Source organism: Amblyomma americanum, chromosome 7 (genome assembly GCF_052857255.1).
Source record: "Amblyomma americanum isolate KBUSLIRL-KWMA chromosome 7, ASM5285725v1, whole genome shotgun sequence".
Classification (NCBI taxonomy): domain Eukaryota; kingdom Metazoa; phylum Arthropoda; class Arachnida; order Ixodida; family Ixodidae; genus Amblyomma; species Amblyomma americanum.
Genome location: NC_135503.1, coordinates 32,373,621 through 32,398,713, shown reverse-complemented (window position 1 = coordinate 32,398,713; position 25,093 = coordinate 32,373,621). Strand labels below are relative to the sequence as shown.

Here is a 25,093-nt window from a genome sequence, read left to right as displayed (position 1 = left end):
CCTCAGTATACTTCCAGCTTTGTACTCTAGAAATGCCGTCACTCCGATTCTTGGTGACATCATACACAAAATAGTAACAGCCACAGCTCGAGGACAAAACATAAAATTCTGCTGGGTTCCCAGCCATGTCGGAATAAGAGGCAACGAGAGGGCAGATTTCTGTGCTGCTAAAGCTCGTGGCAAGGAAATAAAGTAAATATACCTTTTAAGGATGGCATAAACTTAGTACAGCAGAAATTAAAAGAAAGATGGCAGTCGGAATGGAACGGCGAAGTGAGTAATAAACTACACTTGGTAAAGCCAGTTTTCGGTGAATTTAAATCGTGCACCAGGCGCATTTTAAGGAAGTGATTTTATGCCATATCCGGATAGGTCACGCGCACCTTACACACAACTTCCTGCTAACAAAACAAGACAAACCTATTTGTGAATGCGGAGATGATCTTAATGTTAATCACATTTTATTTTCATGTGTGCAACTGGAAACACTAAGAAAAAAGTATTTTGCTCAATTTTATAATGAATGCATTCCTTTTCATCCAGCACTGCTCTTAAATGATAATGCCATTGTTAACATACATTCCGTTTTTAGCTTTTTAAAAGAAGCAAGGGTACTTGCAAAACTGTAAACCTTGAACCACTGGTTTGCTTCAATACATGATACACCTCAGCCACTTTCTCATTCCTGAGAAGACGGCTGAGGCTTTTTATTTCATTGGTTGGGAACCTCAGGATGCTTGCCCAGCCAAGGATAGCTACTGAGGCTGCCCGACCTTCTCTGCGGCTTTTACCATTAGCTATTTCCAGATTTCTTCCTCTCTGTTATTACAAGGCAGTTCAATATTTTTAGGCCATCTACACCATCGACGATTTTTCATATTCCTAAACATTCTACAGACAACCAATTCTATACCCTGAGCTTGGCGCATGATGGCCTTAGCTGCCTATGTGCCATAAAACCCAACACAAACAAGCAAACAGCATAAACTTTATTCTCCCTCTCATGAACTTTGCAGACCAGAGGTGTGGAAGCATAACAGTTCATTTGATACATGGATGCAAGGTTTGCAAGCAGTTGTTGTGTTGCACTGTGAATTCAGTGTTGGTGGGCTGGCTTAGTTTACTGTGTTGGGAGTATGCAGCAATGTCACAGTGGTGGCCATCTTGTGGTGCATGTAGCATTGCCAAAGGCCGCAAGCATTTCTCATTGTCTTGTCGCCAGCTGCTCCGATATGCACTGCTGATGCTGCGTGTTCTACCATAAAATGGTGCCCATGACATCACATGAATGCCACAGACACTGTGTTCTGAATATTTTTGCATGCACCGAGTTCAACGTATAGTTGCTTGACTTAAATTGGAGCAAGCAGTCCATGCTTTCTGTGTTGTCGCGTGTCACAGCACTTCTCTACTGGGTGGTGGTGTGGTGAAGTTTCATTCTAATTGCAAGCAGACCTGTTTTCACTGTTGTCATCATCGTAAGCCCAGTTACATCCAACGCTGGATAAAGGCCTCTGAACATTCAATTAGCTCAGCCCTGTCCTATGCCAGCTACACCTGCCCTGTCCCTGTGAATTTCTGAATATCGTCTCCCCACGCACCTTATTCTCTGTTGCACCCTGCTCTGTTTTCCTTTCTCTTAATATCATCTTTGATAAATGACGCTGGTGCACAATTTTATCTTCGATAATTGCACTAATGTGCATAGGGCTCCACTATATCGTTGGCCCCTGTGCACCACACTGTTCTCAGGGCAATTCGAATGCAAGTTTATCAAAGATGCCATTAGAATTCACTTTGCTACCCAAATGGTCCGTCAATATTATGTTCTCCGCATTGCATATTCTGCCCATGCCCACTTCTTATTTTCAGGTAGAATAGCAGAAGCACCCTGGAGGTTTTTTTAATCTCACCCCAAACCACTGACTTGCCAGAACAGCAGCTTGTTGGTTATTCATCTTCAAGTAACAGTGCAAAAAACACAGACGTCAGCGCTCGTGTGTTCTTGCTCTATGTGTCCCGTCTGCTTTTTTGCGCTGTTACTTGAACACTGACTTGCACGGCTTCCCCCCGACAGCTTGGAACGTCGGCGCAAGGATACTCGAAAGAGGGTGCAGCAATTCCTGTCGGGCATCAAAGTGACAAAAGGGGCGTTTGAAGCCTTCGAGCAGTGGTAAGTAAGGAAAGATTGGGGGGAGATTGCAGGAAGCTTAGAGGCACTTTTAATCTATGGACATAGCAGATTGTTGCGTCAGCCAGACTTCTCTAGTTATTGCAAAAATAAGTTTGTGAAGCACATTCACTTACAGTGGAATGTCTCAGTAGTCTGAGTTTCCTTTAGATGTCTGTTTTCTTCACAATGTCGGACTGACAGTTCCCTTTGTGCTTTGTAGTAGATGTTTTACACCCGCCATCAAAAGCTTATGCACGTGATTTTGCAGAAGGAATTTCATTTATTTGCACCAAGCAAGCATTCTTCAAAAGTTAATGGCACACTGTGTATATCGTCGGCTCGGAGTTTGGCTGCACGCACCTAGTATTCTAGTCCATGTACAGGCAGTGATAAAATCGCGCTTTTTCACTTGCACTGTGTTCCATAACTAGCATTTTGACTGTGTGTGCATGTGTGAGTGTTTCATTTGTGCTTTGTAATAAGTATATGAATGTACGGCCTTTGTCAAAAGCTTTGAGCCCAAAGGCTTTCCTTCTGAGCCATGCTGCGTGCCTCATTGTGCACCACCAATGTTGAAATAATTTCAATTAATGAAGTCTCACTTATGTAATTTTCAGGGAGCACGTAAATTTGTTTGCAGATTTTAAATTGTTGTGCAAGGCTTCTGAAGAGAGTTTATAAGAAATATTGCTGCAGAGAACTTGCGAAATGCATGCCGTTGGTTTGTCTTGATGTCATGGAGGGCAGTAAGGGTAAAATTATCATCCTGCCTATTAGGGAACTTGAGCAATGGGGTTTTGAAGTTTCCACTTCAGAAATTGGGAGAAAACTCGGTACCCCTTTCCCTGAATATTGCATGATTTTGACTTTGTCCTCCCCTTGAACCTCCCATGGATGCTACAAGAGCCCCACTACACAGCTTGGAAGGAAACCACCCTGGGCTCTTTACCTTTGAGGAAGGCTGTACATATCGCATGATTGTGACAGATTTTCACAAACCTGACATCCCGCTGCAGCAGCACCGAGAACCAGGGCAGAAGGGGAATCTGTGCGCATGGAACTGTGTGGTTAGTTCCACGGGTGGGATTCTAACCCAGGAATTTTTCGTGGGAACCAAGTGCGGAACCTCACAGTCATGACTAGTGCTGTGTTACTTAGTCTGTGCAGCAAGGCAGCAGCAGTGGCAGCTGAATTTTCCATGACATCATGCTAAGTGGCATGAGTGAGCAGAAGGTGGATGATGCACACAAACTCTGCCACCTTTGATGTCATGGAAAGCTACCGCGCGCTCATTTTTCCTGTGTGTGTCGCCCAGTCTCATTGGCCTCGTGCCAAACATGGATCGGAAAATAAATAAAGATAAATAAGTAGAAAGAAGGAAACAATGAAATAATAATAATAAAACACAACGAAAGAAAAATAAAAGGTCTTTGCAATGGCCAGCAAAAGGTGTTTGCAGGATTTGGAAAATAGCCAAGCAGTCGTTAGTGTGGTTAACTGCTTGCTAGTGCATTCAAACCTTGCTCTTGCAGAGTATGACCTGTCATTTTTTTGGTGCCAGCATGAGAGAGAGGCCATGGGGATGAAATTTCCACGCTACACTGGAACACTTGCACAACTGCAACAGCGCATTTCTTATTCTTACTGTGCCTACACTTCTTGAAAGTGGATTTGCTTAGACTAGAAGGCCCTTTGCAAGTACGAGATGCTATTTATAAACTTCACTGAGTGCACATAAGTAATAGGTGCATTTCAAGCGCGAACAGTTTTGTGCTGGCTGCCTTTGCAAAAAGGCAGGTCTTATTACGGCATACAAGTATGCTGATAAGCATGGTGCTCTGTTATCAATGGGTAGAGGTCAGCTGATGTAATGATTTCCAGTTCCATTTCACTCTGATTCTTTTTGCACTTGATTATTGCCCCTGTACCCTCGATTGCACTGGAATCGGTCAATGGATGGTAAAAAGTAGAATCGGACAGGAAAGAGAAAGAATTGTATCACAGCAGCCTTGTATTCATTATGTGCCTTCCACTGCTTAAGAGCAAACCGTGAGCACCGTCAGCTGCTCAAAAAAAAAGTCTCCTCATTGTTTTTGCCTTCTACCTGTATTCACGATTAAAAATCTTTGAGATCCATATTTGAAGTATGACGTGGGTAAGGCGATTTATGAGCCCGAGAAAGACGTGCAAGAGCACAGCTTTATGGCTTAAAACATTTATAGCTTGTTTTGTGTTTGAAGCATCATGGCAGTTGCTAAGTGTTACTTAACTAATGCAAAAAATTTTGTTTCAAGTTTTGTCACTTGCCCGTCGTACAAGGGTGTTCATTGTCAGTGTTGTTGATTTTAAATAGTCTCCAAGGCTCACGTGGACCACACCGCTTTCACGCCGGTTGTTTTCAAATGCAAGACAGCATTATTTTATTCCTTTATACCCTTGAGCAATGAAGGACTGTCTTCCACGAGGCTGCCGCCCTCAGAAACAAGCAGATTTGTTCTAGAATTTTAAAACAAGTGTGATTCTATGTAGGCTCTCCGTAGAGTCCTCTGCAACTACACCATATTGCATTACTTGAAATACTAGGTGACAGCTTTTCTTGCAATGAATGGAAGGGGTCGTAACGATTGTGCCCCTGGCTGTGAGCACGTTGCTCTGTCTCCCCTAAGCAGCTTCACTCTCGCTGGTGTAACTGGCCATCTATGGACACTGCTTGTGACAAGATGTGCCTTGCACACTCGTTGTAATCGAGAAACATTTTTTTCCTTGACTTTCTAAAAGGTGGCAGTTGTTAGAAGTACACCTTCAATAATGAATACTGAAAATATACATTAAGAGAAAACTAAAAACTGCAAGTATGGAGTGAACTCGCTTGCTTAAAGGTGCACTAAAGAGGGATCTGAACTTGTTTTTTTTTTTTTCGCGGGAACTCGATTTACACGTTTCGAGCATTCTTAAAAGCCTCAAATTATTGTCCTATGTGGCCGATTTCCCTAATTTAAATCGGATTAAACGTGCCGGCTCCTGCCTTTTTTTTTTAACTCAGCGCTGAAGGTAGAAAGAGTCAACCAACGCGTGGATTGCCTTTCGGTCAGTGCTATGGCGGCTTACCGATCTGCCTTCGGCGGAGTGATACGTATATCAAAGAGTCCATGCGTATTTTTATTTCTGTGGGCCTAATTTGCGTCTATGTTGTCTGCAACTGAAACTATTTATTCGCAACTGAAACTATTTAGTCATAGAAAACCTAAAAAAACAAAATAAAAGTGAACGCGAAGCCACCACGGGACTGTCTGAAAGGCACTCCACTCGTTGGTTGACTCCTCCTACCTTCAGCGTTGAGTTCCAAAAAAGGCACGAGCCGGAACGTTTAATTCGATTTAAATTAGTTAAATCGGCCGCACAGGACAATAATTCGAAGTTCCTAAGAATACTCGGAATGTGTAGATCGATTTCCTGTGGTAAAAATAAGAGTTCACACTCCTCTTTAGTGCACCTTTAAGAAGAGAGGGCGTGTTTCGGCTCCACAGCTTCCACTCCATCGACAGAAAAAGCTGTTGCAGAGTATAGATCATGAAAATCACCAATAGAGTGGAAAATCAACATTTCTAAGCTACCATTTCCTTAGTAGACATTAGTAAATCACAGTTTGTTTCTCAGAATTTTTGGTTCGCTGTATAAATATTTAACTTCAGGCTCGTGATTTTTTTTCTCATCTGTCATACGTACAACATACATAGCAGTGTGCTTTTGTTAATTCAAACAGCCAGTTTAGTTGAACTGAGGCTTTGATCCCATCAGAATTAAGCTTATTATTATTGTGGCTCGCATTATTTTCAAATTCTTTGAGGAGACTGTGACCCGCACCAGGGTTGAGAAATAAATATTTTCTCTCTCCAGACAGCTGAAGTTTTTGGTCCTCTTCCGTGTTCGGTTTATTGACAGGTTACTGTGTTTGTGCATGTGTTTTCAAGCAAATCTTTAGTTGGCAGTCGCCATTTGTTTTGCGCACTTTTTTTTATCTCTCTGTACTCTTTCTCACTGGTACCGACTCAAGTTTTTTCACTTGTTGCTGTTGGGGCAAACCATGCATCTCTTTTCCGGTTTTGTTTCAGTGAGGAGTTGATGATGGAGCATATGCAGCAGTCGGTGGAGGCCCTGGCCAAGCATGCTGGCCGCCAGAGGGTGGAGGACCTGGACATCATCACCTTCATCCAGAGGTCCACTTGCACTCTACTTTCTTACGCAACAAATCGCTTTAGTCTCGGAGTTGTGCGTATTCTCCTGAGACGTGGCTGTGGAAAATTTGTTCATTGTGTTGGACAGTGCAGTCTCGGGCACGGCAGACATGGAAGGGAGAAAAAGGCTCAAAATTGGCATTGTTCCCCTCCTCTTCACAAGCTCTCAAAGAGGTAGGAGCGCGGTGTGAGTGCATTTTACGGAGATGGTCAAAGAAAGCAGATGGCATTGTGCCCGTCTACACCGGCATGGAGGCACTTTTAAGTGCTTCATAGCACTGACAGCTTTGTAACCAACATGCATGCATCCGCAATGAAGCGAAGAAGGTACTCTGCTTTACCTGTATGCTTCAGAAATACTGAGAGTGTCTCGAAATTGGCCATTTCTTGGCACACAGCACAAAGTTGAAATACTAAGATTTTTTAAGTATGTTCTGGAACCTAAATTATGCCCTAAATGTCCTAATGAAATCGGGGACACAATTTAAATACTGTGTGTCTCGGAAGGACACTGCTTTATTTAAAAGGGGTGAGAAGAGGATTGCAAAGGGAGGCTGGCATGGACAGCCATATTATACTTGGGAACAAAGCACTGCCTAAGTTTCACGCACTGTTCAAGGCAGAAGTTCATGGGTGACGCTTGCAGTGACAAAATAGGGTGCCTGGTGGCCGAGCATTGCTCTCTGCTGCATTTCACATGTTGGCTTTATACCTGAAAGGATGTCTGCCTAACTGGGACCACATTCTCCTTGGTCATCTGTGGGTCAGTGCAGTTGTGGCTAGAATAGTACAGGTCACTCTTTGGCTATCAAAATCCTCACATGTGCTACCCAAGGAAAACTGAGCAGAGTTTGATACTTTTACACTTAAATGTCACCTCTGAGCTTGCAGAAATATGCAGTGAACTAAAGTGTTCTCCAGCAGGAGTCAGAGACAATACCATGTATTGAAGCAAAAGTGTATGAGATCGGGGTACGGACGGTTACGGATAGAATCGTAGGAAAGGAAAAAGAGTTTAGTGCCTTCAAGTAGCTTCGTGAACACTGAGGCGTCCACTGTGGCAGGGAGAGCAGGGATGAGGTATGGAAAGAGATATGCTTGGGGCCAGACATGAGGTATTATGTGAAGCGATATTCGAAGCGGCAGCAGGGCATGCTGTTTGCAGTGAGTAGCGGCCACGATACACAACAGAAATCATCATACTACCTCTGTGCAATGCGAGGGAAGTGTTGAAGTGCCAAAGTGTGCTGCACATTAGTCTGTGCACCGGGCCATTACCATCATATCCAGACGGCAACTGCACGTGCCTTTTATGACTTTCTTCACAAAACAAACCCAGCCGTCGGTTCTGCAACTTGAGTGCCATTGGATTTATGGCGAAAGGTAGCGTGAAAAGAACAAGGACCAAACGAAGAAGCAAGACAAGACACGAGCGCTTCGTCGTGTCTTGTTTTGTTTCTTCCTTTGGTCCTTGTTTTTTTCACGCTATCTTTCACCATGAATCAAATTCAGCCTGCCCAACTTTCCACCTTACTGCCATTGGTTGTCAGAGAGAACTCGTTGTGCTCCCTTGTAATTGCCTTTTTGAGAATTGTGTAGCAATAGGGCTGCTCTGAGCATCCTTCTAAGTATGTTGCTTTGTCTAAATTGGCAGGGTTGAAATAGGGGAAATTAATACGTTCTCCCTGCTTAATCGCGGCTGACACAGTTCAAAACTGCCGGACTCTACCCCGTGATCGCGTATGCTACCGAGCGCACGCCGACCACGGTGGGCCTTGCTCTCCGGGAACAAAGGAACGACACGCTGGCTGACACAGACGAGGCATTTATTGCTACAGCAACAATAACGCTAGCTAGCAACAAAATACGCTTATGAGTCGAGGTCGTCCGACTCACCAGCAAGGTTACGAGCGAATGTTTGCCCACGCTGGGGCATGGGATACTCCGAGGCCGGACTGGGCGAGATACAGGAGCATGTCTCCTTGCCACTTCCTCGCCTTCCTGGTGAAGAGCAGAGCCGCGTGCGAAACATCTGCTTTCGCCGATGATCCCAGCCGAAGAGAGAGCGCTCTCCCGCGCACGCAGCAGTCACGCCGTCCATGGCGCTCTCCCTTGTTAGTTAAGGTAACTAACCAGGGAAAGTCATGTGGCACATCCCTCCCGAGGCGAAGCCGTGGGAGGGTGCATAGTGGGAAAGCAAACCATAAGGGGAAACTGCGGGTTAGTCCCCACAAAACCTATTGTTCAACCTATGTATTTTTTGTATATTGTGCATAGTGTCACCCTACCCCTGTCCCTTCTTCCCGTCGCTCCCTTCTTTCTTTCCCCCTCCCTGCCTCTATTTATTTCCTCTGGCCGCAGCTCGGGTGCTTCTAGCTACAAAGGCAGTTGCCACGGCTAGCAAGAAATCTTTTCTCTTTTGCTGCCTTTTTGTATTCTACAATAAACCACTAGTGATAAATCTGCTGCCTATTCCCAGTGGCCAAATACCTCCCAAGTTATCTTGCCTCGAAATGAGACTTGCAGTAAAAGCTCGTTAATTTGAACTTCAAGGGACTGGGGAAAATTATTGAAGGATCCTGAAGTTCGAATTATTGAGTGACCTTGAAAAAACTGTTAAGAACTACTTGCATCATGGTAAATTTATTTGGTGAAAGACGGGGCAATGGGTACTTGATTTTGAGATGAGAACAGTGGGGCAATGGCTGTTTTAACGTGACAGTGCGAAGGTTTTATAATTGGTTTTATTGGGGAAAGGAAATGGCGCAGTATCTGTCTCATATATCGTTGGACACCTGAACCGCGCCGGATCAGTAGTTCCTGGGTTCGAACCCGACCACAGGGGCTGCGTTTTTATGGAGGAAAAACGCTAAGGCGCCTGTGTGCTGTGCAATGTCAGTGCACGTTGAAGATCCCCAGGTGGTCGAAATTATTCCGGAGCCCTCCACTACGGCACCTCTCTCTTCCTTTCTTCTTTCACTCCCTCCTTTACCGTTCCCTTACAGGGCGGCGCGGTCAGGTGTCCAATGATATATGAGACAGATACTGCGCCATTTTCTTTCCCCCAAAAAAGCAATATATTAGCAATATGCCAACCAGCATTCGAAACGGTATTCAGCTGGATTAGGTTGGCTGTCTGGTCGAACCGCTGTTGCTGTGGGTTGGCAGGAAGCTCAGAAAACGAAAACGAAACTATGCGGTGGCAATGTTCTCGGAGACGGGGCCGCCCGTTCGCCGGCACACCTGCCGTCGCATGCACGTCAGAGGTGCACGAGCGACTATGGAGCATGCAATTCAGGTTTTGAGTAGGGCTATTTCGATTATCTCTTGCGGCATCGGTCATTCCTGGACACAAAGTCCCTTTGGGAGCCCGTTCGAATTAACTGGTGCGAGACCTGCAGCGCCCGATTTGGGGAGGTGCATTGGCCGGGACCGAGCCGGCATTTGAATTATCTGGATTTTCGAATTAACGGGGTCAAATTAACGAGATTTTACTGTGCAATTTTTGTATAAATGTCCATTCTGCCGCATGTGTTACACAAAAAGTGAAACTGTGATATAACAGACGTGGCAGTGATATTAATTGCTATCTCACAGCTTCACTTCTGATATACGATCAGTAATGTGGTCATACGTTGTTACTACGCATGTGGCCACTGGGATACAAAGGGTAAACACTGAAAATCCGCTTTTCCTCGAGCTGAAGAGGATATAACACCATTTTCTGATTGAAGCTTTATACTGACCTAATTCAACTTCTGTCTGTTAATAATAATAATAATTGGTTTTTGGGGAAAGGAAATGGTGCAGTATCTGTCTCGCATATCATTGGACACCTGAACATATCATTGGACACCTGAACGGCACTGTAAGGGAAGGGATAAAGAAGGGAGTGAAAGAAGAAAGAGGTGCGGTAGTGGAGGGCTCGGGAATAATTTCGACCAAGTTCAGATTTTTTTTTCCTTGACCAAATGCTAACAAACCTGTTTGTCCAAGGATAACAAGTTAGTGAATGGCCTGACTTCTTTCACTGTGCACCCGCAGGTACCTAGGCACGTCAGACCCAACGAAGCTCATGGCCCTGGCTGAGGAATTGCTGCCTCGCGAACAATGTCGTCGCCTCTTTCCTCCCACCCCCAATGCCCTTCTCGCTGGGAAAGCTAAGAATCCCTCGCAGTGGTGAGCAGGATTGTTCACTGTGCAGCCCTTAATTAAGCGCAGGTCCATGAGGAGGGAGAAAATGAGAACTTGTGACTGTGAAAATGAAATGGTTTGATCTCAAGCACCCACAGTGGTGGCTTCTTGGCTATGGTAATTGGCTGCTGAGCCCAAATACCTGAGATCAAACCCCAGCTGCAGTGGCGGTGTTTCGGTGGAGGTGAAATTTAAAGGCGCCCGTGTGCTGTGCAATATCATGCACGCTGAAGAACCCTAAGTGGTCAAAATTAATCTAGAACCGTCCACTATGTTGTCTCTCATAGCCCACGTGCACTTTTGGCATACCAATGCCATAATGTTTTATTTGTTTTTATTATTTTTTGGATTTGCATGACCAACAATGGTGTTAAGTCTTTAGTGTGTGTTGTTCTCTTTTGTTTGGTGTTTTTGTCCTCTGAGACCCCAGTGGACATCTACATGAGGGGGTGGGAGTGAACAAAACTAAAATGAGTTATAACATGGCTGGACACTAGCACGGAAGAAAGGTAAAGTTTAATATGAAGAAAAGTGGGCGATATTATGCAAGCACTAAGGTCACTAACTAGAGAGACTAAAGTCGCACATGCTGTGCGCTATGTTAGCGCGCATTAAAGCCCCCAGGTAGTCTCACTTGATCCGCATCCCTCCACTATGGAGTCCCTTATAGCCCGTGTGTCGCTTCGGGAAGTTAAACCCCACAATTTATTTTTACTTCTAGGAGCTAATAAAAGTTTGCGATAGAATTTGATTAGCAGAGTCAGCAGTGTTATTATGTGACATGACCAGGCTAAATCATCAGGTATATGGAGGACGCCAAGGTATGCTTGTAATAATAGTTAATGAAAAAATAGCCAAATTATCAAGGCCTGGTACAACCTACCTCCTTTTGCTCATTAAACTTTTTTTTCTGTAATATCTGTATGAGTGCCTCTGTCCAGTGGCTTTGTCGTAGTGTCGCAGCTGAAAATTTCCCACATTTACATGCTTGTCAAAGACTGCGTTACTGATGTGGGCGCAAGGGACATGGGCCAAGGAAGTTTGCAGGTTGGCTTCAGCTGGCGCAGGATGTAAATGGACTAATGATGATAAGGAGGAGGGCATCTAGGCTGCCTCCTTCATGCGCCTTCATATGGTCTGTTTGTTTCTCTAACATGAATCCTCGGCACTTTTCTTGCAGGTGATGCCACACTGGTCGCATTTACAACACATGCATAACAAGTCGTGACACCCCTCTGCTTATGAGACGTGCTTGTGTGCAAAATGGCTGGCTGCTGTCATGTTTATCAACCGATGCTGCTCCTATTTGGATCGGTGACTGTCTTTTAGGTGGCCACAGCAGGCACTGCTGTGAGGGTTACTTCAGTGTTATGCTGTGCCTACTTGAGTATGCGCCGTTGTGGAGAATTTAGGAGCATGTTTTCCTCCGTTGCTTTTTTTTTGCATTTCTTGCTATACAAGTGTATACTAGACAAAGGCCTACAGCATGGGCATTAAAACCACTCTTAAAATTTTAAACATGTTAAATTATAAGTATATTTTAGTGTTTCCTTGAAAAGCAATTGATACTAAAATAATGTGAATTATTTATTTATATTTATAACTTTTTTTGCTGTTGCATTTATGCTTTGCCTAATGGGATATCCTTATATTGTGCACCTCTGTTGTGTATTACTTGCCTTTCATTTCAACATCAAGATTGTCACTTTTTAAGATTTTTTTTTATGCTCTTACAATAATAAATGTTGCAAGAAAAAATTGTTCATGGATGAAGTTGATCGTATCATTGGTAGTGCTACAACAACTTCAGACAATGTGGTGGACAGAAGGGCAAGCAGGTGCTGCACTGCCCTAGTTGTTACCTAAATTGTTGCTGGAGTGTTTGCTGCACTGTTACTTGCTAATGTTGCTAGAGCGTGACTAAAGTATGCATTGCGCCACATGACTGCAACATAACAGAGCAAAGTATCGTAGGAACATGTTTACATTAGGGGTCTGCGACCATTCGGAAATTTCAAATACCAAATAAAATATCCTCCTATTCGATTATTTGAATGAATCAAATGGTCTGCGTTCAAAATTGTTTGCACTGAATCGAATATGTCCTCAGGTGTTCGAATACTTTTCGAATAATTCACAAGAAGCTAGAAAGAAATTGGCGGTGGTTTAGCTCTGGTTAAATCTGGAGTGACAAAATAGCTACAGCTGGCAGTGGAACTTGGTCACGTGACGAACCACGTGATCAGCCACGGCGCCATGCCGCCAGCAGCTGCTCCGCATCACGTGACCAACCACGTGATAGCATGGCGGCGCTGCCACGCCGAAGGTTCGGAATGCTACTGTGATGTAGCTATCGCTACAAAAGGCCTGCTTCATTTTTTTTTCATGGCTATTCCAAAAACGGGGACCATACACGCCACGCACCATGCTGCCGGTGTTCCCAAAGTCACCAGAAAAGTGTGTCCGCCTAATCTTCATGAAACATAGTCCTATCACGTCCACTGATGAAGATCTGGGCACAGGAGGAGCCCCTGTTATTACGAGTTTGCAGACTACGTCGTTTTGATAGGCACATGCCATATTGCAGGAATGTTTTCTTAATTGACGTGTGAGCATGCACATCGAACATATTTTTGCACTGTAACAATAAAAATGCTTATGAGCGTTCAGTTGAACTTTACACTGCTGGTGACACCGACAACCAGATGGCAGGTGTGACTGCACGATGTCCCCATGGGGTGACAAAGAGCATGCTACTGGCTGGACTGTACCGTCTCTGCCCGAACCACCGTGACATGACGGAGGTTCCACAGAGGACACTGTCTGCTGGTGACAACCTGCAAGTAGACAGGAGCGGCGAATGCTATGAAGTCATTGCTGGTGAAAGGTAAGGGATCAAGGTGGTGAGGAGTGCGCCAAAGTTACGTCGACGACGCAGCCGGGAATAGCGAAAGATATGGGAAAGAGCGTGTCTAATGGTGAGCTTCGACAGAACCTTGGAGATTAGCCTGGGTGAGTATGTGCTGGCTTACCAGCAAAGGAAGTCCAGTGAGGTGGCAGTTACCAGATATGACAAGTATGATGGGGGGAAGGATGTTGACACACGGAACTGCATGCACAGAACGGTTCGATTGTGCGGTCATCTGACATAGGGCGGGGAGTGGAGAGTGGAAGGGGGTCAGTTAGTGAATGGAACAATTTTATTCATCAGAATGCCATGTACATCCTATCGCTGAGTGACAACCTTTGTCTAGAACCGCACTGAACGGCCACCACCTTTGCCATGTGGAGTGGCCAGTGCCGCCAGTGCATGTTCGAGCTAAAATGAATAGTGTGTGTCCGGATTCGAGAGTTGGGTGAGTGATGGGGTAAACCTGTGATTGACCACATCCTTCAAAGGGTGTGGTATAGTCTGCATGGAAAGTAAGTGCACAGATACGGCTGCTGTACATATAGTACCACTACATTGTTTTCTCTGTAGGTGGGCAGGTGTGTGGGAGAGGAGAAAAATCTCCATTGCTTAGGATGTGCTCAGAGGAGGGAGATGACTAGGAAGTCTGCGCTGTCGTTGCCGACTGCGCGAGATTACTACGTAACCAAGCCTGAGATGGCGAGGGAAATGTTCCTAGGGATCGGAGCCATTTCGGCACCTGCCGGAATTTGTGCTGCGCGCCGCGCGGGCTAACCTCTTGTACGTGCGGCGAAGGGATAACAGAGGCCTCGCAGCAATGTCCAACCGTCGTGTGCGCCGCGGAGACCACGCACTTGTTTATGTGTTCAGCAGGAGCAATTGTAGCAGACGCAAAATCTTTCGCTTCGGCGCTGTCCAAGCCAGAGGTCTTAAACGATGCGGATGGGTGAAGGACTATGTCCACTCAGTAGCAGCGGATGCAGCAGAGGGCAGTACCATCGCGAACGGTGTCCCGCGACCGGGATCGGAGAACCCTCGCGTTGACGTATGCCCATTGCGGCGGAAGCTACGTGGGTAGCGGCACGGGCTGAACCAACACCCTCTGGCTGAACCACTTCCGCGTGGGCGCTGTCCCAGCTCGCCGCACAGCGGAGGCAGCAGTAATGCAGACCCAGCCGGCGGTAAGCGCGACGACGGGGTCTGGGCCGTATAGCAGCGCCACAAGCAGGCACAAGCTGGGCCACTTCCGCTTGGGCGCTCTTCCAGCTCACGGACGTGGTTGCCACGGCCACCGCGCAGCAGCCTGGGCTGCGGTAATGCGTGGTCTCAGTCTCCGGTAAACGCAACGATCCCATATGCCGTACCGCAGCTGCACGGGTTGCGGCGGCGCGGACGTGGTTGCCACGGCCGCCGCAGCAGCCGGGGCGGCGGTAATGCGCGGTCTATTTTATAGAACCCCTTTAGTCTCATCCTCCGGTAAGCACAACGGGTTCCACGCCGCACCGCATCTGCACGGGCTGGGCCACTTTCGCGTGGGCGCTGTTGCAGCTCACCGCCGCCGCAACAGTGGAGGCGGCAGTATTGCGAATCCAGCCGGTGGTAAGCACGACAACGGGGTCCAGGTCGTAGCAGCCGCGGGCCGAGCCAATTCCGCGTGTGTGCTGTTCCAGCTCGCCGCCGCGCGGCGGGGCCACGCCGTATACCTTACGTATACCGGCACCGGTTACGGCACTTCCGCGTGGACGTTCACGGTCCCAGCCGAAGACAAGGGCGGCGGGGTCTACGCCCTTTCGCTTTGGACGTTGGTACAGCTCATGGCCGCCACAGTAGGGGGGAGGGAGGTAATGCGGTCATCTGATATGGCGCCATTCACGGAGAGCAATAAACCGCATCAGGCCCCCATCATCAGCAACGGTAATCTCAGAACATGAGGGCGTTAGTGGTAGGACGCATGCTCAATTTTCGTCAATTTTTAACCTCACATCGGCACTCGCAGACGGCGTTAAGAACCTGTGCCACATAGTAGCCGAGCGGGTAACGTGCCGGGCTCGTACTCGCGAAGACACTGGTTCGAATCCCAGCGACTGCAGTGTTCGCGCGGATAGAAGAACGCTGCGATGCGGGGGACTGGGTGCGATTGGTGTAATCGCACTCGCTCGGGGCCATTTGAAGCCTGGCTGTACGCTAACTGTAAGGGACAGAAGTGCTTTGTTTGAGGAAGTTAAACGCGCGTGCGTCAGTGGTCGCCGGCTAGCACGCTCAGTTCATGTGCTGAGGGGAAACTGCTACAGTCCCGGTTCGACCATTTGTCTTAATTGCCACAGTTTCGGGTACAAACCTTAAAGCTATTACGGTGCACATGCGACCTTGAAGTGACCTCAATAAAAAAAAAACTAAAATTGTGGTGTAGTTCGGAACCGAACCCGGGCCTCCGGCATGCAAGGCGGGGGCGCTTTCAGTTAACCCCACTGGCCATTTCGCGGTTGTATCAATTTGTAATGGTGCCCAATAGTTCCGTATCGATTCGATGCGGCCAATTTAAGGTGCGCCCGTTCTCGAACTTCCTCGTTGCACACGTCCCACTTCGAGCGCACTCTGCTTCTCTGGTTCATCGTAAAACTGAAGTTCAAACCCCGCCGCGACGGCCTCGTTTTATACAGGCGAAGCGCAAAGACGTCCCTTTGTTGTGGAATGTCGATGCGTGTTGAAGAAAACCAGGGTCCGTATTTAAGCTGTCCACTTCGCGTCCATTCGGCCCTCTTCCAGTGGTCACTCAGATATACCCTCATCTTTCAAGCCTGTAGGGCAAGTGACCCAGCCATTGGGTAGTTGGCGACCGGGCCTCACCATTGGCTGCACATCACAGCCAATGGCAGCCGGTGGTCAGGTCCGGTCGCCTGCTGTTGAGAGCGCTGCGATGTACCTCACCATTGGAGGCATATTGCGTCGAATTTCAGCCAATGGTAAAGTCCGGTCGACAACTGCCCAATGGCTGGGCTGCTTGCGTCAGACGCTTGAAAGTCGTGGGGACATCTTAGTGATCAGCCCCGCCGCGGTGGCTCAGTGGTTAGGGCGCTCGACTACTGATCGAGCGCGCGGAACTGATCCGGAGTTCCCGGGTTCGAACCCGACCGCAGCGGCTGCGTTTTTATGGAGGAAAAACGCTCAGGCGCCGGTGTGCTGTGCGATGTCAGTGCACGTTAAAGATCCCCAGGTGGTCGACATTATTCCGGAGCCCTCCACTACGGCACCTCTTCTTCCTTTCTTCTTTCACTCCCTCCTTTATCCCTTACCTTACGGCGTGGTTCAGGTGTCCAACGATATATGAGACAGATACTGCGCCATTTCCTTTCCCCCAAAACCAATTATTATTATCTTCGTGATCACTGACAGGGGACCAAATGGACTCCAAGTGGACAACAGAAAATGTGCAGCTTATAGAATACGGCCCCGGGTGGCCAAAATTATACCGAAACCCACCACTACGGTGCGCCTCATTCTCTCTTCCCTGGTTCACTCTCTTTTACAGCTACCCTCACGGCGGGTTTGAGGTGTTCGCCAAAAAATGGGACAGTTACTGCGTATTTCTTTTAACACGACAGCGTTAAGGAGTTCGTGTCGCAGAAAAGGCGGTGCTGTCGTGTCTCACTCTTAAAGACGAAGCTTAAGCGTCCTCCAAATTTTTTTTTTAAAACTCAGTTTTAAATTTCTCTGGTTCCACGTGCAGTTTAGTTTCCGTTTTCTCAACATAGCTGTACGGTCGCGTGCATGTGGTTAAAGCCACTAATTGGCAGTTCGCTTGGTGTGTTCGACGTTATCGAGGTGCCGCTGGTTCCACAGGGCCAAGCGGCGAAAAATGAAAATGTATAAAATAATTTCTATAGATTAGAAAACGACCATCATCAAAGGCTTCGGTTTGGTGTTGTGGCCCGCGTACTCGTGAGCTGTGCCGAGAAACGAAACGAGTACTCGCGGGGAAATCGCCGCCGCACGCCCTCTTTCGTAGCGGCTCGTATCGGCTTCGGCACCCAGAAAACGGAGCTAAACAAACATCATTCCTTCAAGACAGGTTTTCTATGGTTTCAAGCCAGCGGAAAACAAGGCCGCGCGCTGGCTGACATACTCGGGGCTGGTGATCGAAAGCGTGACTTGAACTGACGCCAGCGCCGCGAAGCGCTGACCGCTCTTGACGAGACAATGTATCGGTATGTGTGTGGCAGATGATATAGCTGGAGCGCAGCTCGATTTGACTTTCAAGCCCTTTCACTCGTATTTCGCTTGTGTCTGACCGGCGGGGAGAGTGCGCTCAATTGACTGTCCCATTTCGCCCGTGACTGCAGTCTCACGCGTGCCCAGAAAACACAAACCACGTTTGCGGTTTGGTTATCCCCGCAAAGCGACATGTCGTGCGACAGCTCGTGCTCCTTTCGAGTTTGGTCTCAAAGTTATCGCTTGAAAGAAATGAAGATTAGGAAAAGCAGAGCAAGCACGGATTTGTCGCGTTTGTAAAGGTTGGACAACGAATGGTTCTGCAAATCTGGTGGTATAGTTGTTCAGGTTCTTCATCTCTGCCGCTGCAGTGGCTCAGTGGTTATGGCGTTCGACTGCTGACCTGAAAGAGGCGGGTTCGATCCCGGCAGCGGCGGTCGAATTTCGATGGAGGCGAAACTCTAGAGGCTCGTGTGCTGCGCGATGTCAGTAGTGCACAACCCCAGATGGTCAACATTTCCGGAGCCCTTCACTACGGCGTCCCCCGTAGCCTGAGTCGCGTTGAGACGTGAAACATCCGTAGACCATCTTCTTCATTTCTTAATTCTCTGACAGTGCGCATCGGAGTGTTCTCAGAGGTTAGTGTCCGCCTTCCTGCTTAGTCCACGCTGCTCTGGAGATCCAATGTTGGGGTATAAAAGCTGCGCGTGTCCTGAGCAAGGAGAACGCGTGGATGCAGCGATTCCGACTAATTACTCTTTAATGTCTCGTTATTAGCGAAAAGTGCTAAGTGGCGTCTTGTCGGATAAGAAACTAGCTTTTTAGGCAAGCTAAGACCCACCGCGGTGGATCAGTGGTTAGGGCGCTCGACTACTAATCCGGAGTTCCCGGGCTCGAACCCGACCGCGGCGGCTGCGTTTTTATGGAGTAACGCGCTAAGGCGCCCGTGTGCTGTGCGATGTCAGCGCACGTTAAAGATCAAATTATTCCGGAGCCCTCCACTACGGCACCTCTTCCTTTCTTCTTTCACTCCCTCCTTTATCCCTTCCCTTACGGCGCTGTTCAGGTGTCCAACGATATATGAGACAGATACTGCGCCATTTCCTTTCCCCAAAAAACAATTATTATTATTATTATTAGGCAAACTAAGAAGACTCTGGCCATAGATGCGATCTGTCCAAACGTGGCAGCATGAGATAATTCGACGCCCCTGTCGCATCTTTGTGACTTAAACACCAGCTTGCCGACCTTATTCACAGCGGCATCCCTGAGACAACTTTCTTGAGACGAGCATTTTGAAGCGGCAGCTTTGAGGCCAGGCTTGAAAGGCGCGAGCTGTCCCATGTCCCTTTGCCGAGATAAGCAAACCGCAACGAGTTTTCTACGCGCGCGTGAGACAGCAGCCACGAGGGAAACGGCCCTGTCATGTGAGCGCACTCTCCTCGCCGGCCAGACACACGCGAGCTGCGCTCCAGCTATCCCGGCGATCCGCTACCGTGATCCGCTTCCGCGGGGCTACGCGCTCATTGGTCCCGACGCGGCAGGTGCGCACGCAAGACGGGTGGATGGATGGAAGGTAGGAGCGTCCCCTTTGAAACGGGGTGATGGCAGTTGCAGTTGCCACCATGCTCGTTTTTCTTCCTTTATTTTGTTTAACTGTGTTGTAAGTTATTAAAATTTGCCACTTTCTTTAAAATACGTCTTCCTACACTTTTAACTTTATGTCACCTCTCTGCTTTCGAGCCACCGACCTTCCAATCGCTTTTTGATTATTTCCACCGCAGATTTATTTACATGACTATTGTTATCTCTAAACCCTAGGGCCTCAGGAAGAGTGAATGTGCCTGCTTCGACATCGGGATGGATACCATCACATTTTAGTATGAGGTGTTCTATTGTTTCTACAGGTTTACCACACACAGCTCATGGGTCATCTTCTTTGTTAAATTTCTTTTTGTAGCTGCGCGTTCTAAGACACCCTGACCTATAGCTTCAGAGAGTAGGGCACTGCCTGTTGAGTTATCATAAAACGCTTCCTTCCTGATCTGCCTTTTCTAGTATCGATATTGTTCTACGCTATGCTTCTTTTTTCCATTGAATTTATCCAATTTTTACCTTCCGCGTTTTTAACCTGTCGTTTAAATGCTCTGTATTTCTCCGGCCTCGTGTCTGGCATACTTATTGGTTAGCTTCCTAGTTCTTTTCCGCCAGAGTGAGTCAACGCTCTTTCTGTACAGGTATTTAAATACCTTAGCTGCCCACATGTTATCGTCCAATTTCCTCAGGCGTTCTTTTATCCCCAGCCCATATTCCCCTGTACTGCCTCGTTTGTGGTTTTCCCGTGGGCACCTAGTGCTAATCTTCCAACAGCTCTCTGATTTACTTCTAACCTTGACTGAATTTCTGCCCTTAAGCACAGAACCGCATTCCCGAAAGTAAGCCCCGACACCATTATTATATTCCAAATACCTAGCTCTCAGTACTCCATACCTGTTTTACCCCCACAGTTCCCTATGTTTAATTATCCCGGCATCTCTTTGGCCTTTTTACTATGAGAGACTGTTCGTGCTTTTCCGTGTACATCTGCCCTTCGTTTACCCATACGCCGAGATATCTGTATTCGGCCACTCGGGGTATTTCATGGCCTCGTATTGTAAGCTCCTGATCAGTTGTATCGTTGAAAATCATCACACCTGACTTAGTTGCGCTAAAACTGAAACCTAGACTGTCTCCTTCATCTCCACAGCAATTAACCAAAGTTTGCATATCTTCCTGACTATCTGCTAACAGTACACTATCGTCCGCATACATTAAACCCGGTAGTCATTGCTCAACAAACCTTCCACCTGATCTGTACGACAGATTATAACCTACAGATTGCTTCCTTGTAGCCTTCTTTCCATACTTATCATATAAAGCATGAACAGCAGCGGTGGTAGAGGACAACCTTGCCTTATTCCTTTGTGTACCTGGACAGTTGTTGTACTTTTAATTCCTTCCCATGTTATTTCAACTTTATTTTCTTGATATATTTCCTGTAGAAAATCAATTACCTCATGACCGATACCTTCATATTTTAATATCTTTCACAGGAGTTCCCTGTTCACGTTGTCGTATGCACCACTTATGTCCAGGAAGGCTGAATATACAGAGGTCTGTTTTCCGCCTTAGCTATTTCTATGCACTGGGTAAGCACGAACATATGCTATCATCTAAGCGCCTACCACTTCTGAACCCGTTCAGAAGTTCTCCGAGTATTCTATTACTTTCTACCCATTTTCGCATTTTTATTTCCACCGCATGCATCTCCAGCCTGTATACAACTGATGTTATCGTAATAGATCGGAAGGATTTTATGTTGGTCTTATCGCCTTTCTCTTTATAAATCAAATTCATTTTACTCTGTTTCCAGCTGTGCGGAATTTGCTTATTTGTTATGACTGCCACCAATGCTCGGATGAGTGGAGCTCCGTCCCGTCTTTCTGCTTTGTGTTTTTTTTTTGCGCCTGTAACCAATGACGGACAACTGGCTGCGTTCCAATACTCTAGACGTCTAACAAGACGTCTAGTGTGACGTCTAGGAAGCAGTCTACATGTCCATGTATTGGAACTTGTCTACTGCTCGCGCCGCCTCGCGGCATAATAATGTAACTAAAGCTTATGAACAGTTGTACTACTATTTTTCGCAAACTGAGCAATAACGATAATTAAAAACGTGTTTTAAACAAGTTTACACATTTCTTCTGCAATTACTTTGCGCGTAAACCGGACTGGTGGATGTGCCTATCGGTCAGTCTACTTGTAGCAGACGGGGCCGCTCTCCAAAGACGACGCTAAAGAGATGCGATTATTATTTTATTATTCATGCTAAACTGTACATGCTCCTCGAACGTGCTCGTCCAGACGGTCCTGTAAGCATAAGAAAGAATACGAAAGACTGTAATCAGTATGCGCGAAATGCGATACGGCTAATATACACTGCAACAGGAAAACACATACATGACATTGAACCTGCTGTCTGCCGTACGTGGAACTCGGAGACAGCGAGAGACCTAAATACAGCAGCAATCTTTAATCCTGCAAAGTCTAAAATCAATTCGCAACATGCCAATGTATTTGTTCTGTGAGTGTAGAGATAAAAAAGAATGCACGCGAAAGAGTTGATGCAACTAATACAGCAACAGAACACATTTGTTAACCGTCACGCCAGCCGTCCTAACGCCCGTCGAGGAAACCAACGACAGCGACGAGCATTAATCTCTAAAATAAAGGTGCTAATTAAGATCCGGCATCGTCAGATGCCGGATCACGTAAACAGACCTACAGCGTCCGCTGCTGTAGCAAAGCTCTCAACTGCACGATTTTCTCCTGCGTGATTCACTGCTAGGAATCGCACGTCCACGAAGATTAATTAGCCACTAGTTTGCTTACCAAATAACATAATGGAATGACTCACATTTTTCCTTTCCTATACTCCGTGTACAGTCCGACGCCTGCTAGAGCACGACTCGCTCATCCGCGTACATCAGCTCCGCCATCTTTAGACAGCAAGTTAGCCTGCATCGATGTGGACTTCGGAGAAGCAGTCTTATGAGACTGCTTCGCCGAGAAATGGAACGCGTCCCAAGATGGCGGCTGTCCGGCTAGACGTCTAAGTAGCCGTCTACTTGGGAGTATTGGAACGCAGCCAGTGTGTTGCGTCGGTCCACTGGCTCAAAGCGGGAACGGCGGGAACCACGAGGGACGCGATGCTGGGAAGGTGTCGCCATCTGTCATGGATCTGGCGAAATGGAACTGGGCGCTTGGGAGGTGCTGACACCTCACACCATCTCCTTGAGCGTCTCGCCGCGTCTCGCTGCTTGTGAAGAGGGGCATCGCAAAAAATATGCCTTTCTAATGTCTTGCAAAAGTCCTGCCCAGAACTTATGGCCGCCAGCTTGGAGGAACAAATCCTCCGGCTGTCTGCTTCTGGGTATCCTACTCATGTACTTGTCAGCGTCGCGGAAGGCATTCTTAAACGGAAGTGTTCAATACAACCAGACGCTTTCCAGGCGTCTGTTGGGAAGCACAAGACTGCGGTGATTCCGTACATAATACACGGCTTGTCCCATCGGCTAAAAAAGATTGGGCAAAAGTTGAACGTCCGAGTGGTTTTTTCTGCTCCGCGCAAGCTTCAAGAACTGTGCAAAATGACTAACCCAGGTGGCTCTCGCAAGCTTGGGTGCAAGAAGCGGCACAGGGATAAGTTCGTCAAATGTGCGGAATCGGTCGTGCATAATCTACCTATTTCATGTGGCAAGACATATGTAGGACAAAGTGGGAGGTGAGTTAGCGACCGCCTCCGTGAGCATAGCAGAAATGTGAAAGAAAAGGGCGGAGGGCTCCTGGACGCGCACTGTAGAAAGCGTGAATCAAGCGATGACCCCAGTGATGTACCCAGTTCCGGCCAGAGTGTAGAACCCTGTGCGAAATCTATCTGCGTGCCTTTCTACAAAGAATGTACCATTGTCACCAGAAATACCTACCGCTAACGCGTGAAATCATCGAGGCAGAGATCATAGATAGTTTAGGGGAAAACTGCCTGTCTGAGCCGTCCATTGCTATATCCCCTAAGGAATTAGAATACTTGCCTCGTCATTGATTGCTTGCGGACTGCGCATGTGTGATGACCTTCAACGATTAGCCTTTATATGCTGCTTCGCGGTTCACAATAAATTGTTGAAAGTTAGCGTTCGCGTGTGTCTCGTCTCTTTCACCGTCCTCGTCTTGTTTTACGCTTCAAGTTTATCATGCCTCACCAACACGCCCATACACACACTATGATGAACTTCATTTCTAGTACATTGGGAATGGAAAGAGGTGCTCGTTATGACATACATGACGGAAGCCAACAGTCACCGAAACCAAGGAGCATAGGGGATGTCTTTTTTGTTAATTTGTAGTTTACATCAATAGGCGCTGGTGAACACTCTAAAGGTTCGCCTACACTACATTTAAATACCACCGAAACACAGAAGATTGCATAGCCGTCGCCGTAGCTCATTTGGAGCACAGGACGCTAAATTCGGAGAAAAAAAGAAAAGACGTCGCCTATGCCCCTTGGTTTCGTTGGATTCCGCCATTTATGTCAATACGATATTAGTTAGCGCTAATACGCTGGACGAAGAAGAACAGCAGTAACAACAAAGCGATGCACTGGCCCCGTTTTGTAGATGTGGCCAAAGGAGCCAAAAGCATGCCAGCACTCTCCCATGGTAGTATGCAATCAACTCCGTGCATGCAGCAGCAGTGGTTGAGGGGCGCCGGAGAGACGCATATAATAGACGTTTTTAGCATACCGGAGACGTACTACCGGAGGCGTATACCTGTTTACCGTACCCCTCTTGCGCATGCGCAGTGGTGTTGTTGGGGTGAGGGGGAGCCACTGCGCGTGCGCAAGAGGGGTACGGCAAACCGGTATACGCCTCCGGTGTGCTAAAAACGTCTAATAGCGACTCACATACGTTGGGTGAACTCGTCGCTATAAAGGGACTCATTTGGTTGTAACGAGACCTGGTTAGCGTAATGGGTAACAGCGGGCCGGCCGGGCACCCGTCGGGCAATTATATGCGCTTTTTCCTTGATCCCTATCACCGTGTATAACGAGCTGCTGCTGCCAGGCTCAGATTCCTATCGGCGGTCGCCGCTACTGCGGGGGTGTTTTGCCGGACGGGATGCCAGTGTTATGGACCTTATATAGGGGCATAAACACTTGAGCGCAGTGGGGTCGTGCGGGGACCCATTGATTCCTCTCCACCTATAAAGTTTCTCTCTCTCTCTCTCTCTCTCTCTCTCCGGTTCTCGTCGATGCCTCAACACACCAGAGACCGACCGGTTTTGGCTCAGAGTGTGTTCTTTGGCACGCTCACTGTCCAGATTCTTTTTCATTATTTATCCGACAATTTGTCATCGACTGCACCGAGGTTATGGATGAGTTAGGACGGGAGTTTTGCTACACAGTCCTGCGTCGCGGTCATTAATACGACGCCCGTTAATACGGACGACTCGAATTATGAACAGTTTTTCTGAGGACGAAACTTTTTCTCTGCTTTATGGTTTCTGGGGATTTAAGGTCCCAAATCGACTCAAGCTATGAAGGACGCCGTACTGAAGGGCTCCGGAAATTTCGACCACCTGGGATTCTTTAGGGTGCACTGACATCGCACAGCACACGGGCCTTTAGAATTTCGCCTCCATCGAAATTCGACCGCCGCGGCCTGGATCGAACCCGCATCCTTCAAGTCAGCAGCCGAGTGCCATAACCAAACTTCTTCACTGTATTTATGGCTCGTTAATATGGGAAGTCGCTCTCCGGACAATGGACACGGTGAA

General features: G+C 47.3%; 1 protein-coding gene across 3 annotated transcripts in view; it reads left to right on the top strand.

Moving 5' to 3' along the window:
* The window catches only part of LOC144098813 (uncharacterized), a 31,116-nt gene extending 18,751 nt beyond the window's left edge, over positions 1 to 12,365 (top strand). For all 3 annotated transcript variants that reach the window (XM_077631699.1, XM_077631700.1, XM_077631701.1), the window contains 4 exons: positions 2,078 to 2,173; positions 6,286 to 6,390; positions 10,453 to 10,587; positions 11,783 to 12,365. In XM_077631699.1, the coding sequence (XP_077487825.1) occupies positions 2,078 to 2,173; positions 6,286 to 6,390; positions 10,453 to 10,587; positions 11,783 to 11,786 (340 nt within the window). In that variant the 3' untranslated portion in view covers positions 11,787 to 12,365. The remainder of the gene's footprint in view (positions 1 to 2,077; positions 2,174 to 6,285; positions 6,391 to 10,452; positions 10,588 to 11,782) is intronic.
* The last annotated feature ends 12,728 nt before the right edge of the window (positions 12,366 to 25,093 follow it).